The 19676-nt window shown below is 39.0% G+C and overlaps 1 protein-coding gene across 4 annotated transcripts in view; it reads right to left on the reverse strand.

The window, feature by feature from the left end:
- ATP8A1 (ATPase phospholipid transporting 8A1) overlaps positions 1-19676 on the reverse strand; it is a 230379-nt gene that overhangs the window by 111218 nt on the left and 99485 nt on the right. For all 4 annotated transcript variants that reach the window (XM_018049411.1, XM_018049410.1, XM_018049412.1 and 1 more), the window contains 5 exons: positions 19250-19332; positions 15000-15049; positions 13093-13162; positions 9631-9715; positions 6921-7060 (listed from right to left, as the gene is read on the reverse strand). In XM_018049411.1, coding sequence (XP_017904900.1) covers positions 6921-7060; positions 9631-9715; positions 13093-13162; positions 15000-15049; positions 19250-19332 — 428 coding nt within the window. The remainder of the gene's footprint in view (positions 1-6920; positions 7061-9630; positions 9716-13092; positions 13163-14999; positions 15050-19249; positions 19333-19676) is intronic.

A 19676-nucleotide genomic window follows, 5' to 3' on the forward strand; every position in this document is an offset into this window, starting at 1 on the left:
TCAGGTAGGAAAAAATGTTGAGTACTTATTTAAGACCTAGGGATGTCTATACTTTTTGTATAACCCAATTGTTTTGTTAATATTAACAAATTATATGTATTGCAAAATGTAACAACAAATTGTAAAAAAAAAAAAAAAAAGGTGAGATAAAACATAAGTAGAAACACAGGTTATAACATTTTCTTGCTTACCCCAGTGGCTCATTTTGCACACCCTATGTTAGAAGCCCTGGAACTAAATAATCAAGTTAAGGAGCAGAGGAGCAGGGGACGTGGAGCTTAGTAAAGTCTCTAAAACTGGCAGGTCCCCTTAGTAGATAAGCTGACAGACTGCAAATGTTCTTAAGCAAACAGTAAAACAGGAAACTACTGGAATTTGAAACCACGAAATCACCAGTACATCATGTAAATTTTCATCTAGTACTTTTCAGTTTTTAGTACAAATGAAAGTGATATTGGCAGCTACTAAGAATAGAACTGGGTAGTTTTATCTGAAAAAGCATTCAATGCGAATACAGAAGTTACTGTGAATTTGGCAGTCATAAATGTTCAGGAAAAGTTCTGTTTTTCATTAAGCTTTATATTTCTCTAGGAATCCTCTACACCACTCGCCGCCACACGTTGGGAAGGGTGCTGGACTGCTGTTAGTCACCAGAGTGTAATGGTTGATCTATATTACGCCACATCAAGGCAGGCTTAAAAAAAAAAAAATCCCAGAAACGTCAACCATACGTGGGGGGAGGAATCAAGGAAATAAAGTAAAAAGGTCACTAACTACCTCGCTGTTCTAGCTCAGTGCCTGTCACAGCACCCAGGGTCCTAGGTCCTGTCTGCCATGACATCTTCCAGTGTTCAACACTTACCTCACTCTCAGCATTGAAACGAAGACAAGGATTTTTCCATCCTTGTCCCTTTCTATGCCCCCAGAGCCCACAACAGCACCTGACAAGCGCTGGGGCATGGGGCATTTGTTGTTGAATCTTTCCAACCATGTGCTTCCCACATTTATATGTTAAATAACTTGGAAAACAGGGTGTTTAGTTTTTTTTTTTTTTATGACTGAGTCTAAATTTGTAATGAATGGATTCTTTTAAATCCTTATCTATCTTTTCTAACACATTCTTAAAGTCCCATCCTTAGTGACAACACATTTGAAATCAACATATTCCACGTGCAGAAAGCACACACTATGTGGGTAATAGAAGGCAGGCTTTCGTTAAGCAAACACTAAGTAAACTTAGCCTTTGAATTAATTATTTAATTGACTCATTCATTTATTCATCAAATATTTATTCAGTGATTAATACCAGCCAGACGGGCAGTTCTTGGAGCCACAGAGACAAATAAGATAAAACAACCCTGCTCTCATGAAGCTTCAGTCTAGTGGAGGATAGATATTAATTGTGAATTATAAAATTTGTACATATAATACACAATATAGCTTGATTCAAAGGGGAGCTAAATGCTGCCAAAACTGTAGTTTCCTGATTACTATTAAGTTCAAAAATGATCATCTCTGATCCATAATTAACCCCCCCCCAAAAAAAACTTTGGCAGAAGCATAGCATAAATTTTCATTTTTCAAGAAGCATATTTTGCAATTTATGCCTCAAAATATGAGAAGAAAACAAGAACAATGTCATCATCAGGGAAATACTGTTTTGATCATTGCCCAATCTAGACATGCATTATATAATATATCTCACTATTTTCTGCAATGCTCAAGATAAATAAGTTGCTTTTGTAAGCATCTCAAATGACTACAAGGCAATTCACATAATGCTAAAGATATAATTGCATTTTCTATTGAAGCAAATAAATACAAAATTTTTTTCAAAAACTCTATTTACCATGAAGGAATACCTTCATGTTTCAAACAACGGTTTAATTATAAAATATTCCCCATAAGTAAGATCAGACCCCTCTGTACTACTAGTTTTCAAAGGAACTCATCAGCACACTGAGTATGAGGCAAATAAATTTTGTCTTAGAAATACATGTGAAGCAGCAGATCAATCAGGAAGGTGAGACATTTCAGAGAAACCATTGCTAAGGAAGCATAAGGCTTGCTAATTATCCTGTTGTTTATTTGCAATTTCTCCATGACAAAATACAAATAAATAAATTCTTAACTTAAAAAATAATCTAATATTTAAAGACACAGACCAACACTATAAGTGGTTTCATAATCTAAATTATAAATCCAAATACACTGCTCTTCAAAAGAAAGAGGCTAAAGAAGGTAAAGCAGGTCAAGCGTGTTGTCTGAAAAATGAAACAACTGTAAATTTTCTCAAGTGGTGATAACCAGAGAGGAAGGTGTTTCCTGTCCACAAAACCCAAGTGATGCTACAATTATCCTCAAACTGGGTCAAGACAGCTCAAGTATATGATGTGATTCTCATAATCCCTTCTGCATTTTAACTATGTGAGCCTTCTTATTCCTGAATGTCTTGGGTTTCCCGGTAATAAATGTCACCTTCTTGACCTTTAGTTAGTAATAGAAAAAAATGTTTCAGGAACATCTTGAAACAACTCGTAGCATTAGAAATGATCTCTTTTTAATCCTGAAAAGTCTAACATCTGAATGAAAGTGCTGGAGTCCAAACTATCCAACCGTGTAGCAGAGATGTTGACGACATTATACAGATGGATGTAAAAGTCCTAAATCCTCTAACTATGACTGTCACTAGGGAAAAGTCCATCAGGAGCATTTTGTCCAGCCTCCCACATTCTCTCTCCTTTACTGTACCCTGGAGGTGAAGGGGGACCTTCCAGAGCTCACATGCGCTGGGGAGAAATGTCACAAAGCACTGCCACAGGACAGATGGCATTATCTCCTGGGAGGCTCTTGGCCTATTTGGACATATTTTTTCAGATTATGCTAGGAGTCAAAGCCCCCAAGGGAAAAAAGGCTTTAACTAAAATTTGAAAATGGAATTACTTGTTTGGACAAACACTGGAGGGATAACATAGAAAGCAGGATGTAACCTTAAAGATATTATAAAATTGTCATTTATTTTGTAACATTAAAATACATTCTTGTTTTCAGGAAGAGCTCTACAAATCTTTTGTATTTTGAATGTCTTTAATATAATGCCATAATACCATTAATTGGTCATCACTATTTCAAATATGTCCAGCAATGTCATATGTCTGACCACAGGATGACCTGATCTTTTGTTGAAAAGTGAGAGAAAGTATCTATACCAATTTTGAGAAGCATGTTTCCTAAAAAAATTTCAGACAAGAGGACTATCATCTGGTTTCCAAACTGTGCTCCACAGTCTCAAAGTCCTGAAAAGCCCCTCATGGACCATGATGAGGGCAAGGTAGGGTTGTCAGGGGCGAGCCTGTGAGGGGCTTCTCCCCACTCCTCCACTTGTTAACCAGCACAGCTCTGCTTTTATATATTCTATGTATTAAAAATATGTAAGTATATTCAGGCACTATTTACTTTGGGAAAGAGGTTCTACTCTTTAAAAAAAGAGAGACTTGAAAATAATTTGAAAGTCACTAGCTTACATGCTAAAGTCCAATATTATGGTCGATATAAAAAAATAGATCCTAATCACAAGAAAAACAGATTACATAATAAACAAGTCTCATTTAAAGTAGCCAAAGAAGAAGCCCAGATGGATGAAACTAGGGCTTCCCTGGTGGCTCAGAAGGTAAAGAATCTACTGGCAATGCAGGAGACCCAGGTTCGATCCCTGGATCAGAAGATCCCCGTGGAGAAGGAAATGGCTACCCACCCTAGTATTCTTGCCTGGAGCATTCCAAGGACAGAGAAGCCTGGTGGGCTGCGGTCCATGAGGTCACAAACATTCAGGCACAACTGAGCAATGAACACTTTCACTTTCAGGACTGACAGCTAAATTTATAGTTAGTGACACAGCAGCACAATCTGCTCTGATATGTTGGAACCTGCCTCATTACCACGTGTGACAGCAGCTCCCCACAGCTTCCACTGAATACTAACCCCAGCTGATTTTAATAAAGAATGGAAGCTCAAAAGGGAGACATGCTAGCACCCTGACTACCTACAGTTCCCAAATGATTAGGGTTGGGAAAGTCATTTTTTTCAGAAAAGCTTTTACTTGCAGGGACCCCTCTGTGTTCTTGTTCCTATTCATTTTCTTCTAAAAGACTTCTGCTCATCTTCAGTGGATAAAATAATCTTTTGAGGCTGATTTAAAAAACTACTACCTTCCTGAAAGCTTGTGGGTCACTCCTGGATTTCCTGGAGGAATTAGTTCAGACCATGACACTCAGAGTGTTCCTTATTTGGTTGGGCGTCCCTGATATCTAGCATTTATCAATCACCTAATGAAAGTTAATTAAGTTAATTACTGAAAGAAACTATAGATTCAGGGGATATAGTCCTTATTCAAAACAAGCTGGCTGAACCAATCTCTATCTTTCTGATTTTTCAATAAAAATTAAGAGAGCATGACTTATCACAAAGTAAAAAAGGAATTAGATATAAATTTTCTTTTCATTTATTTTAGGTAAGAGGTATTAAGAGAGACTTCTGTATCTGTAAACTAAAAATATGTAAATATATGTAATGGATTTCCCCAGGCAGCTTAAATTTCAATGTGACTCACGATCGCCATCTGCTGGAAGAAAGGTTGAATATCTGTTTTAGTTAAAAGAGGGAAGTCAAAATTTAGTAACAGATATTAAACACACACACAACTGTTAAATCTATAAAATTCAACCTATAAATTCTAGGACATTCTCAGTAAAAACATTATTCACATTAAACATTCAACTCCAGAATTTGCTCCAGAGTGTTTCAAGTAGAAACAAAATTTAATGGTTAGAATCCACTTCAAATATATTTATTGTTAGTTGTTATATATTAATTCTATCATTCCACGTGAGAAAAGTCTAAATTATATTCAGGCTGTGTATGAAAGGAGACAGAAGGAAAAGAATCATCTCCAAGCAGAGTAATTTTATTAATTTCTCAAAAGATTATGTGTGTGTGAGTCACTCAGTTGTGTGACCTAATGGACTGTACCCGGCTGGCCAGGCGGCTCTGTCCATAGAATTCTCCTGGCAAGAATACTGGAGTGGGTTGTCATTCCCTTCTCCTGGGAATCTTCCCAACCCGGGGATAGAACCCCAGTCTCCTGCATTGCAGGCAGACTCTTTGCTGTCTGAGCCACCAGGGAAACCCTCTCAAAGAGTAAGAAAAGCCAAGATTAAAAATCAGTAATACTATTAGTGCTTTTAAACAATTTGTGACTTTGGAAACAATGAAAGAGATTATGGTCATGGTCTCATATATAAAATATTATTTTATTTCACTACATGATATTCCAAAGACGTAGCAGATATACAATATTAGAAAAGAAAGAAATTCAGTAAGTGGATTGGTAACAAGTCTCCTGGTGGGTGTACACATCTAAAATTGGTGGTGGAGGTGGGGTTTATCAACTTGGAAGGTTTCATACATACATTCTATCCCAAGTCTTCTGAGGAATAAGGATGATACAAAATAAGTTCAAATATAAGGGAGGGGCGAGGAACAAACTAGCTTCCAGAGGGATCTCAGTCTACTGAGGAGACAGGAGGGCAGTATTGAGAGTCATAGGTAACCACATAGCAGAGAACACCAGCTCCAGCTGGAGCATTCCAGGCCTGGGGTTGCACAGAACAGAGGGCATGTGGGGAGAGAGGGGCCTGTGGGGAGAGCCCAGGGACGCATCCATAGTGCTGGCTACCACTCGGGACAGGAAGGACCAGGAAGCGCATTGACAGAGGAAGAAAAAAAACATGTCAGCCACGACTCACCTGAAGCTGAGATCAACTGTGGCTAACAGGCAAAGCCTGAGTCTACGCCTCACAAGCAGGAGTACAGCTGGAGGAATTATGTAAGTAGCAAGTTATTTAATGGAAACTTATAGAGCCTGAACTTCAGCCAGAGTAAGAATTCTGACTTACATTCTTATGTGCCGAGGAATGTCCTCTCCGGTGCCTTGATTTCTCCATTTATACAGTTGCGATAATTAACACTACCTACCTCAAAGGAATGCTATGAAGATTAAGCAGGTATTTAATTAAGTAGGTTGAAGATTCAAGTGCTCCAAATAGCACCTGGCACACAGTCAGTACAACATAAAAATGTTTGCTGTTCCGAATCCAGGAAGCAAGCTTTCTTGCTGTTTATGAAGCATCAATCACAGTGTATCCATGGCTTTTTGGCTGAATAGCCTTGGTTTCTTTATCAGTAAAGAGAGGATATTTATAGTTGTGGTACAAATGATGGATGTATCTAAGTGAACAATGACAGGCCAGGTATAAGCACTGGATTGTTCACCTGTACATTCTTTATTATTGGTTATGGAGTAACACAGCTGTATACTTATTACATTATTTTATATTATATATTATGTGTTTAGTTGCTCAACTTTGCAACCTCATGGACTGTAGCCCGGCAGCTCCTCTGTCCATGGGGATTCTCCAGGCAAGAATACTGGAGAGGGTTGCCATGTCTTCCTTCAGGGGATCTTCCTGACACAGGGATCGAACCTGAGTGTCATGCATTGCAGGTGGATTCTTTACCCTCTGAGCCAGCAGGGAAGCCCACTGCATCTATACACACTTATATGCAGCTTTTATGCATGTTTGTGTGTGGGGAGAGGGCGTGCGATGAAGGTGCAATGGAAGATGTTGGCAAGCAGCTTGCTAGACTGGATCAACCTCAATTTGATCCAAAACTGTGAAAAGAGCTAAAATCTATACCAAATAAGTCCAGAGAATTTTTGGAAAACACTGAGTTGTCAGTGCTTAGACCAGAGGAGATTCAACAGTGGTGTGGCAAGACACTTTGATTTTTATTTTACTGGCCCCCTGAAACAAGGCTGGAGTTTTCTGGAAATCAAACTTTCCTCACAAGAAGGGTTGTACCTTTTCGATTAACTCGTAGCTCTCTTCGAGTTTGAGCAGCCTGTTCTGCACAGATGTGGATGCACGCTGATAGACGGCTCGCCACTCCTGAAAGTCGCTCTCTGAAATCTCAGCCACGGCAAAACACAAGGTTCTTAACCCTGAAAAAAGGGAGCATGCCCCCCGCAACATCAGATAAGATTTTGTTCAGAAATCTGACACTTGCATTTGTTTTGAACAAACTCTCACTTCAAAAACACTGATTCAGGATGCTGAAGTCTGACTCGAGTTTGATGGAACCTTAGTGCCAACTGTGTATCAACAATAGTCCTCTGGCCTTTCCACCAGCACCTGGCTTTTAATCCCCCAGCTCTTTCAATCCCCCCTTCATGCCTCGAGTAACTTTTCTAAAATCCTAAACTGTTAAGGTTATTCCTTTGCTTGAAGTCTATTAATCATTCTCCAGGATGAAGTTCAAACCCTAAACTCTGGCTCAGTCACCACATATCAGTTGCCTTCAACCTCACTCTCTGCCGTCCACTTCCCATGGTAGGGTCTTTGCACAAATTGATCTTTTTTTTTCCTCCTCCATTCCACCCTCCCCCATCCCCCTCCACTGCCTGCCTTGCATCTACTTTAAGACTCAGTTCTGAAAATCATCTCTTTGAAGCCTTCTCCTCTCACCCAGACCCCAACACTTCTGTGGTGTGAAGGACAATGTTTGGTGTTTTTTCTGTGATCTCCTACATAAGCTTGAAGCTTCTGGAGTTCCAGGGTCCTAGAGTTCTTCACACCTGTAACTCCAGCACTGAGCACAGTGGTCGGCTCATTAATGCTGGCTTCACAGATGCTTATGAAGGAAGGAATAGAGGGACCCCAATGGGGTGTGCTGGGAGAGCCACCTTCCTCCAACTGTATTTATTACAGTGGATTTGTAGTAGAAGGAGTCTAAAAAATTGAGGGACAGTGACCAAAAAAAGAATACCCATCAGCAACACCTGGGCAAACAATCGCAGCTGATGTCTGAAGTGACCTGCTTCCTATACTCAGAGCCTGTCAGTTTTCTAACTCATTTGGAGGTGACCCTGAGCCAGAAAAAAGTTTACAGACTAGAAAAACGAAGAACAGAAGATTTGCCAGCCATGATAAAAGCAGTTAACTAAGTTACCAAGAAGACAACGTTCTCACTCAAGGCCGTTTAGCTCTCAGAATAATTAGGTGTTAGTGATCAAGTCAAATCAAATACGGCCAGGACCACATCAGAAAAAGAAGCAGAGGACACAGGACATAAAATGCCCAGAAGACTCCAAGAAAGGAGTACACTGTCGCTGCCACACCACGGCAAGTAGAACTTAACTCTTTGGGCCATATTAGGGATGTGCGTTTCTCTTCTTGACACTTGGCTGGGGACTTGAAAGTCAAAGTGAAAGTCACTCAGTTGTGTCTGACTCTTTGCGACCCCATGGACGGTAGCCCACCAGGCTCCTCTGTCCATGGGATTCTCCAGGCAAGAATACTGGAGTGGGTTGCCATTTCCTTCTCAAGGGGATCTTCCCGACAAGGAACTGAACCCAAGTCTCCCGCATTGCAGGCAGATTCTTTACCGACTGAGCTATGGGGGAAGCCCGCCAGCTGGAGACTTAGTCTGGGGTAGCCATGGTTCACGAGTGCTGCTTACCCAGGGCCAGAGAGAAAGGGGTGGCGGTGGAGGCCAAGCCAGCTGGAACTGGTCTGGGAGCTAGAATATCCTTAACATCAGAACGAAAGAAAAGGAAGATGCTCCTCCAACCTGCTCCTTCCTCAATAAAGGAACCTGCAATCTGTGCTAGCTTACGCTGTACCCGCCGTCCCCTAGGAAGTTGTACCCCATGGAATCTGAACTCAACAGATGTGTGGGTCTCCAGGCGCTTCCATTTTTGGAGGAGAAATGGTAGAAGGTTCATTATGTCCTCGCTTTTCAAAGCCTAGTGCTTTAAAAGAACATTCCTATCATTTTGCTGCTTGGATTAAGAGGAAAAGGTTTGGCTCAGAGGTCAGGCTTGGTGCCACCAGCCACAGTTCCGGCAGAAGCAGACCAGAGTGAAAACTTAGATGGGAAATGCAGATCCAGTACTGGTGACTTTTGTTAAGTTTAGAGATAAGATTCTACAAATTCCTGTAGTAACTGACCCTGATGCTCAACAACTCTCATTTCCTTTCATCTCCCTAGACTACATTTAGGTACAAATACAGCGTCAGGACTATTATGTTTACCATGGATTCTCAGGCCTCACATAGAGCCTGCCATGAGGCATGGGCTTAATAAAAAGTCCTGAGTTAATGCTAAATTGAAGAACTATTTCAGTAGTTATAGAGGTTTATTGATTTCTTCTCCTCTTTCTTACTCAGATTAGACTATCCAGTTCTTTAACTCTTGTTTCTTTCCTTCTACATTGCTGGAGATGTAAAGTATTTAAACTGTAAATGGTATCCATTCTAAAAAGCAAACAGATTTATAAGCTCTACATCTCCTTAAATGTGCGGACAAAGTCTTTCAAAATGTTAATAAATACAGGAGAGCAAAATAAAAATAACAGCTAGGGACACCATATAGTAAGATCTAAATGATCAACATTTATTGTTATCTTACATTATGAATCTCCAAGTAAAATAATAAGAATAATCCTATATGATAGTAGTAATATATGATTTCATTTTATTTGAGTCATGTTTACTATTGTATTACACTCACCTTCTGTAGCAAACTGCTCCAAATGTTTTAGGGTAATTTCTTTGTATTTTGAAGTTTCTGCCAGTCGGTCATAAATTACAGTGTCCTGGAAAACAAACAGAAGGTATGATACACTTAAACTAAGCATTCTGAATTGACTAAAGTTGATGTTGGCAACATTATTAGCAGCGAATGAGTATTTAAAAAATCAGTTTAGCTGCTGGAGAGGGTGTGGAGAAAAGGGAACTCTCTTACACTGTTGGTGGGAATGCAAACTAGTATAGCCACTATGGAGAACAGTGTGGAGATTCCTTAAAAAACTGGAAATAGAACTGCCATATGACCCAGCAATCCCACTGTTGGGCATACACACTGAGGAAACCAGAACTGAAAGAGATATGTGCACCCTGATGTTCATCGCAGTACTGTTTATAATAGCCAGGACGTGGAAACAATCTAGATGTTCATCAGCAGATGAATGGATAAGAAAGCTGCGGTACATATACACAATGGAGTATTACTTAGCCATTAAAAAGAATACATTTGAATCAGTTCTAATGAGGTGGATGAAACTGGAGCTTATTATACAGAGAGAAGCCAGAAAGAAAAACACCAATACAGTATACTAAGGCATATATATGGAATTTAGAAAGATGGTAACAATAACCCTATATGAGAGACAGCAAAAGAGACACAGATGTATAGAACAGTCTTTTGGATTCTGTGGGAGAGGGTGAGGGTGGGATGGTTGGGGAGAATGGCATTGAAACATGTATATTATCATATGTGAAATGAGTCGCCAGTCCCGGTTTGATTCATGAAACAAGGTGCTTGGGGCTGGTGCACTGGGATGACCCAGATGGATGGTACAGGAAGGGAGGTGGGAGGGGGGTTCAGGATGGGGAACACGTGTGCACCCGCTGGATTCATGTCAATGCATGGCAAAACCAATGCAATATTGTAAAGCAATTAGCCTCCAATTAACATAAATAAATTTATTTAAAAAATCAATTTAGCATCAGTGTTGAAGCACAAAATATTTTTCCTTAATAATACTGCTTTCCTGTGGCACTAAGAAAGATGGTCTAGTCCTATATTTTCATCTTTTCCTTGAGTAAATCCAGTTACTCCAATGTTCAAAATCTCATATTCTATCAATACTTCACTTACCTGTCATGTGCTGTTAGATCTCCCCTCACTGCCCCCCAAAGATTTTGCAGAATGCTTCAGCGTTCATCCATGCTTTGAGGAAGAATGGTCCGGAATTCAAACAGCATGGGAAATGTCAGAACAAAGCTAAAGAGCACGTCCTGCTGCAGCGCCTCAGAGCCTTCAAAACGCTAATGCACACAGTGGCTCCAAGGGAGTGGGCTGATAGATGCCCAGACCTAACTACTGAACCTTTTAGGACTTAGGGCATCTAATGGGGTTGGTGTCCACAAAGGAACAGACTCTGAGAAACACATGTTAAATGCATGGAGCAAGCTGGTGGCTATGGCAGGGAGGACATTGGACAAACTAAGCAATGCCTTACAGCCGAATATTTCTGATTGTGTCACTTTAGCTTTAAAAGTCAGTTTACTTGGTCTGTAAAATTAAATTACTGGATTATCTTTAAAGTCCCTTTCAGCTTTAACTTGAGGCATCACTGCATGTCTCTAATTTTTGCCCCGTTATAAATGGCCTATTGTTCCTTTAGTTATTCTTTAGCTTGGGTTTAATGTTTTAAGAATTTTAGTATTTGGCCTTCATGGTTTTATTAGACCAGGAAAAAATAAATCATTTACCTGCAATTACTTTCTCAGTGGTATTACCCATTTTGGGGTCTCGAGTCTCAGGGCTGAGTTGGAAGCAGACTAGTGAGGTATGATTTAGAACCCTTGAGAGAAACAGAGCTTAGTGACCTCAGAACAGATGCAATATTCCAGGCTCCAATTATGAATTTCTTTTCATTTCTCAGTGGTGAAATGGGAAGCGGGCAAAGCAAAAGGAAATGATAATTTCCCCTCATGGGTCCTTTCTGAGAATGAGAGTTCTGTGTAACTTACAAACTCTATTTTTTCCCAGAGGTTAGTGAAATTTTCAGTGAAATTAAAATAGGCCATTTAAACACTAAGAAAATACTAAAAAATTAAAATCATGAAAACAAAAGTGATGAGTAATAAATAAGGCTAGGGAGATTAAACTCTCAAGGTAATTAAGCATTCTAGTGGAAGAAACTGACGGTCAGACTAGGGGAATTTTCTACCTTCTCTGCAGTATCAAGGAAAGCAGGGGGCAGAATGCGGCCTTCTGCGTGGACTATAACGTATTAGTCTCTCAGCCATGTCTGACTCTTTGCAACCTGATGGACAGGCTGCTAGAGCTTATTTCATTGGTTGATATTTTCCCCTAAATGTATTTATGATTTCTAATTTATCTTACATGTAACCCATTCTCCCCTCCCTCAAATTTCTTTTTGATTAAAAATAACTGTAATTTTTTATCATGTTGAGCTCTAACATCCTCAGAACAGTTTATCCAAATGATTTCACCTGGAGTGAGTTAACCCTACAGTTGTTTACGTGCTTGTTCAATAACCAAAGAAACTCTAAAACTAAATTCATGAGACGTCATGAAATTATTCTCTTCCAATCTTTTAAAACCAAGGCATTAAAACATTATGTTCTGAAGCATTAAAACCAAGGTACTGAAAAACATTCTCAACAGGAATTTAAATAATAAGCTTGGGCTTCTAAACAAGTTCATCTTTCAAGTTCCATGTAAGAAAGCAAGACTGTTGACTATATTCAAAATTGGAAAGTTCTAAGTTCGTAAGTTACCTGATTGCTCCAAGTATACACTATGTAGACTGAAAGGATAAATCTGAAGGGAAATATTAACTAATTTCAAGAATAAAAAAAGGCCCTGGAGAGCAGACTTCTTATTTTTCCATGAGCGTAAACATATTTTAACTAGGGAAATTCAGTTAGAATGACAAATTACTGTCCTGTCAATAAAACCTGCCAAATACAAAAGCCAACCAATAGTTAGAAATGCTGTTATAATTAAAACAATGCAAACACAGTACAAATGGTAATCACCACATGATGAAATTACAGCAATAACTGCAATCCATTCCCCCCCATTTCTATGGCCTTTAAAAAATCAGATTCAAATTGGTATAGGTTGCTACATTTCTAATTTAATTTTAAAATATTTTCTATATTATTGTCTTCTAAAATATTTATAATATATAAACCTCAAAAAACTGAATTATATAAATAACCTCAGCCAAACTTTTTCAAAGCACCCAAGTTACCCAGAAGGAATTCTGAATTTCACCAGAAGAGGCTGAACACTATTACTATAAAACACCTCCAAAAGTGGATGTCAGCAACTTCAGGCTAAACATCTGTGTTACATTTCCATAGCAGAATGTTTAACATATACATTATAAACCATCATAAATCAAAATCATAAAAGACAAAAATACAAACTTACAGCTCCTTTGCAGTAAAGTCGTAACTTCCCGGACGGAGTGCGAACGATCACTGACATTCTTTTTCTAGCGCTGAAAGAAAGGTTTTCCACAATGCGTCACCATAGTGAGAAGATGCATCTATATGTTTGTCATGTCTCACATATTTTAATGCTCACACTGAAAAAATAAATTTGACCAAGTTATGAGGCTGATCCCTCCACATACACAAACCATTGCCTGAGTGTGTAGCTGAGTGCCTTTGAAAGTCACATTATGTTTTTTAAGATATGTGGGTACCATTTGCTGCCCTAAAGGAATAATTTACCAAGTAGCTCCCAAGAAACCTGCAAGAGTTAATACCCACCAGGGCAGAGAGAGAAGAGTTCTGGTTCAATGTTTTCAGATTTAGAAAATATTTAAGCCAGAACCTTTTATGATGAATTATTAAAAAGAGAAATGATAATCAATCTTAAGTATACACCCAATAAAAAGGCATATACTAGCACTTTAAAAACTTAAGCCTTCACAACTATCATTTTTGAATTACTAGCAAACCACTGGCATCATTTTAAAAACCTAATTCATATTACAAACTCTAGTTAATGAGCACAAACAACATTGTGTTGGCGATACAGACTGATAAAAGTTCTTAGTCAAACATACACATCTTTCAACGGATTAGCAAAGAGACTACAAGTTAACAAGGAACAGAATAAGCACGTATGGCATTGCACAGGATAAGCCTCACTTGGAATCAAGTATGCATAAGCATTCTCTCCAGAAATAAGGGGTAAAAAAGACTTCTCTAGTGTCAGTGCCTATTCATGTTACCTTATAACGTTCTGCAGCTAAAAAACTGAGATGAATCCAATACAGTAGTTAGATATAGTGTAGTTGCCTTTAGAAATGTCTTGGACTGTTTAGTCCTCTCTTTCTCCATCTTTTATTTCCGCTGCACTAGTGTCTCTGCTCATCCCTGTGCTCTAGGATTGGGCCCCCTTTGTAACGTCTCTGTAGTCTACCTCAGCCCTTCCTAATTCATGTCTCTCCTAATCCAGCTTCGATGGCCTGGTCCCTGGTTCATCAACTTCCTTGCTCTTTTCTTTTCCTGACAAAACTCCCAAATCACGGGTGAACAGGAATGCCTTCTGTGGTCCAGCAGAGTAAGTGGACACTGCTGGAGAAAAGCCGCCCTGTCACAGGTTAGTAAATACCTGGTCCCAGGGTCACAGAGTGCTCCACACTGCCTCATCACCTACATTTCTCTAATGACCCTGCTCCCATCTCCTCACAGGACTATGAGCATTCTCTTATAGTCTCCCCATTCCTCGAGTCTCCAATATGAACGTCACTCCAGATGCAGGATTTTTGCAATCACTTAGATGGAAGCTTCCAACAAGAAATTCCTATTCATTTGGCCATGAACAGCTGCACATTTATCCACTGTGGACCATCCCTTCTGTTTCTATTCCTACTATATGGAAACTAGTTTTATACCTAACAAAGAGATGAATATGAGTTTCTGAAATCCCTATGACAATTAGATGTTATAATGAGCACATAATTACAATGGCAAGTTCCTGACTCTGATTCATTTTAATTCTACATAAATCTTGGTGCCCCTAAGTATAATGTTTTCTGATCACTACCCGGGCTTGAACCCTACAGTTGTGATGCAGATTGTTATGTTCAGAAATATTATTACACTGCCTCCAGAAGACATGCCTTACAAGTCTCTGAAGAGAACAGTTTATGATTTTCTTACAAATGACAATTAAAAATTGTATTGAATATTTTAACTTAATATTGGGTCTAAATAAATTTATTTAAATAAAATAAATCACACTTTCTTCTTATTTAAAAGGGAAAAAGTTTAAATGGAGGGAAATGTATGACATGCACACAAACCACAGAGCAGATGTTTTACCTGGTAAACTCCAAGACATTGAGCAATTCATATCTTTCTTCCTGCCCCAGCTATGAAGAAAAGGAAAATATGATTATATACAGTAAGAAGTAGCTTTGGCTCCTTGGAAATAAACTCCAGTCATGAAGTTTTAATGTAAAAAATGTCACCACTAATTGTCCTTTCTAAAATACATCACCCTTAATTGAATTAATTAACTTTTCAGGTTAAGATGGAAGATTGAACAAACGCAATTACTATTCATCATTCCCAAAGCCCCATCAAAACTACAAAAAAAAAAAAATTAGAAAGAAACTTACAATGGCAGGAAAATATGAAAAGAGAAAATGGCATTAAAAATTTGGAAGCTAGAAAACAGATAAGTGAGATATGCTTGCTTAGCAGATGCAAGAAGTAGCAAATGCTATTATATACACAGTGGTAATGGGGAAAAGGTGAGAACCAGCCTGACCAGTATTGAATAATCCCTAAAAGGCCTAGGGAAGAGGAATAACAGGTAGTTCTAGAACTGGAAGGTAAAGGAGTGCCCTAAATGGGATGACTAGGGAAAGAGCTGCTGTTCTGGGTACTGGCTCTTCCTGCATACTGGCGGAAGACCAGAGGCTCTGCTCTATAAAGTTTCTTTTTTCTAGAAGTTGGCACACTTGAAGATACAGTATTATTGTATTTGTACTAAAGCCTAGGCCCCAATACCCACAACCCACTTGGCCCCCTACATTCTGGCAACCAGATCTTTCCTGGCAGAAGGGTGGAAGACTGTTCTCTCAGGAATCTATAAGCCCATGTTGAGTCCTAAAGGTACAGACAACCATGATTTCCCAAACGAATCCCATCAGACCACTGCACAGTGAAGCCCAATGTTGACAAATACCCTCTTAGAACTGCCATATCAGGTTGCAAATTCTTTACTCTTAACCATAAGAAAACCAAAGATGAACAGATATCCAAGGACAGCTATTATCATGGATCACAGATACCCAAAACAGATAAGAGCAATTTGGAAGAAAGAGAATTCCAAAAGAAAACACTGGTGTCGGCCTGGGCTTCCTGACAGGCACAAAGGGCTGGTCGACAGGTCCCGGAAGCCTCTTCACTCCATTTCCACACCAGGATGAGGTGGTCTGTCATATGCTTTCTTGTGGGGCATTTTCTGTTGTATCATTGGAACTGGATGGGTGTGGATTCCTGGAGGCATAAAACCTTCTGCAGTGTTTTACACCCTTGGAAATATTGCTAGATCCACCAGTAAATGCTTGTTAATGGGACCCATGGAAAAACAAAGACAATGTCTGAGACGAAAAGCTGCCTGTAACAATGGTTATGCTTCTGTGAGTAACATTCACGTACTGTGCTCTCTTTGGTGGCACAGGAGGAGACTGGCCTTATTTCTCTGCATATTGCAGCTCTCATCAAAGATCGTGCATAGCCTATTACGCATCCCATATGCAAGCGGTGCAGTAATTAAATGCTCTTTTCTCCTAAGTAGAGAATGAGAAACTCCAGAAAAGAATATATGAAAGTTGATGTTTAATTTTTGGTGAAGTATGCTTCTCCCAGTGCAATAATCAAAACAACTATAATGACAGCTTAATACTATTTTATGTTCCAATAAAATGATATGCTTATTTAAACTCTCTATAACTTTTTTAAAAAAGAAAACATAAAAAAGAAAACTATCATTTTTCCTTTCAGAGAAGTAACATAAGTACACCTATGAAGGAAAAACAGGATACTATTAAAAAAAGAAATATTGAGAAAACAATAAAAGCTTCTGGAAGCTAAAACATGTAATATCAGAAACAAAAAGAAAATCAATTGAAGTCTAAGAAGAGAAAAGAGGAAAACTTCCAAAAAGTAGAATAAGAAGGCAAGAACACAAAAAGCAGGACAGAAAAGTTAAAAGATGTGCTCAGGAATTCTAAAAAGAGAGAGCAGAGAAAAAAGCAGAAGAAAAATGAACAGACTCATTCAAGAAAAATTTCCAGAATGGAAGGATGTAGATTTCCAAATGGAAAAGTGTCCACTCAGTGCTCAGTACAGTGAGTTAAAATATTCTCACTGTGGTATATGGTTGTGAAATTTCAGAATTCTTGGGATAAAGGAGATCTCACAAACTTCTTGAGGGAGGCCGTGGGCAAGTCACAAAAACTAGAGTCCCAGTGGCTTCTGACTTCTCAATTAGGCATACAGGAAGCCAGGCAATAAAAATTTCTCAGGAAACTGATTCCCACCCTGGAATTCTCTATTCAGCAGGGCCACCAATTAAGTATAAAGGTCAGATAAAAATGTTTATGCTTAAAAGGGCTAAACAACAAGTAATTTCCCATGCGCCTTTTCTCAAGAAGCCAATAAAGAAAGTTCTCCATGAAAACAAGCATAGGCCAAGAACAAGGAAGACACGGGACTCAGGAAACAGAAGATCTAACACAGGAGAGAGTTAAGGAAAGTCCCCAGGGAGACAGGAAAGCGCTTCCTCTTGAGAACCACGAGCGAGACTGAGCTGTGCACCAGGGCAGCGTGGAGCCCTGAGTCAGGAGCTGGGCGTGCTGAGGGCTCTCACTACTGTGACTTCTGCTTCTGTGACACCTTTTCTGAAATGGACAGAAAATATGTTCTATCAATGTCAGGTTCTAAGAAAGAAGTTTTGACTTACAGGAAATAGCAAGCCCCAAACAGGAGACAATCAAAAGGCATTCCAAGTGCCACAGAAGCTGACCTCTGAACAAAACTGGCCCAGAGTACGGAGAACAGGGGCGGGGTGGGGCGGCGGGTGTTTCAGGACGAACGTCTCAAGGGAAAGACTGCGACTGCCCACTGGCCAGATTATCTGGTGTAACTGTACTGATAAAAGTGCACTAAGAAGTTATGAAACAATTGGAACAATTAGTAATAGATAGAAAGAAAATGCTGCACTTGGAAAAAACATAAGAGATTTATTTTTAAGAATTAAAGAAAAAAATTATTTTCAGGAGATAATTTTGTATCTGAAAACACAAAATTAAAAACAAAGAAAATACTGAATAAAACAATGTTTTGCTAGGGATATCAATACAGGCATAATAACATAAACACTAAATAAAAATGCTTAATGAGATATAATTTATATACAACACTGTACATAGAGCTAAAATATGTAGTTCAATGAAAATTCTATGGTGTGATAAAGGTATACTTGGTGTAACCACCACCCCAATCAAGACACAGAACATTTCCACTGTCCTATAAATTCCTTTGCCCCCTTTCCCAATCTCCCCCCTGATGTGGAGACAACCACTGCTCTGAATTCTAAGACCATAAGTCACTTTTTCCTGCTCTCAACCTCGATATAAATGCAGAGTATGCAGCTGTCTGTGTCTGGCTTTTTTTTCTTTTTTCTCAGCCTGTTCCTGAGACTTATCAATGCTGGTAATGAATCAATCATTTTCCTCTTTTTTTATTGTTCAGCTATTCCACTGTGTATCACAATTTGTCGATCCATCCTCCTAGTGATGGACATTTGGTTTGTTTCTAGCTTTTGGCCACTCTGAATACAGCTGCTATGAACATACCACGAAACGTCTCTCTGCAGACATATGCTTTGACTTCTTCTGGGCAAGTATAAACACAACTGCTCCATCAGGTACATGTTCACCTGAACTGGAAAACTCTAAAAGGTTTTCCAAAGGGGTTGCACCATCTTACACATCTACTAGCAACATATAGGTGAGCCCCTTGCTCTGCAGTTTCATTAACATTAGGTGCTGCCATAATGTTTTTAATTCTACTTTTCTTGGTGGGTATGTTGCAGTGTCTCACTGAGACTTTAATTTGCATTTCCCTGATGATTAATGATGTGTTTTCATGTGTGCACTGGCCATCTGTCTATCTTCTTTCATGAAATGTTTGTTTCAATCTTTTGCCCATACAACATCTGGGTCCAAATACTTGTTTAACCAAGCATTGTAATATAATTATACTACTACTGGAAAGGGATGGTGAGTCAAGAGAAATAATCCCTCATTTAACATAACTGAATAGAAAGTCAGTAGATATGTCTAAAATTGAAGAATTGAAATATATTTCATTCATCAACACATTAAAAAAGGATGCATAAATGTCTGAAGAAACAGCTAAAAGAATAGAAAAGTCGTTGCTTCTGGAGAGCACTAGAGTAGGGAACCTCTGTTTTTATTATGAGCTTTTTGGTATTATTTTATCTTTGAAGCTTGCATAAGCATTGCTCTGATAAAAAAGAGAATTAAATAACTTACTGAATCTATAATCACTGAGTCAGGCGTTCTTCCAGTGAAAACAAAATTCAGCTGCTTGGCTGCTCTGACCAAGGCTCCCTCATCTGTTTTAGGCAAACAGAAAAAAGCAAATACATGGTGAAAAAATTTATCCCAAATATGAGAGTGAAAGAAAAGTGAAAGTGAAGTCTCTCAGTCATGTCTGACTCTGTGACCCCATGGACTGTAGCCTACCAAGCTCCTCCACCCATGCGATTTTCCAGGCAAGAATACTGGAGTGGGTTGCCATTTCCTTCTCCAGGAGATCTCCCTGACCCAGGGATTGAACCTGGGTGTCCCGCACTGTAGGCAAACACTTTACCATCTGAGAGTAAGATATCCCAAAATATGAGACTAAGACTGCAATACAATAGTCTGCTTAATTTTAAAATGAATTAAAGTTCTTTTT

This window comes from Capra hircus, chromosome 6 (genome assembly GCF_001704415.2).
Source record: "Capra hircus breed San Clemente chromosome 6, ASM170441v1, whole genome shotgun sequence".
NCBI lineage: Eukaryota > Metazoa > Chordata > Mammalia > Artiodactyla > Bovidae > Capra > Capra hircus.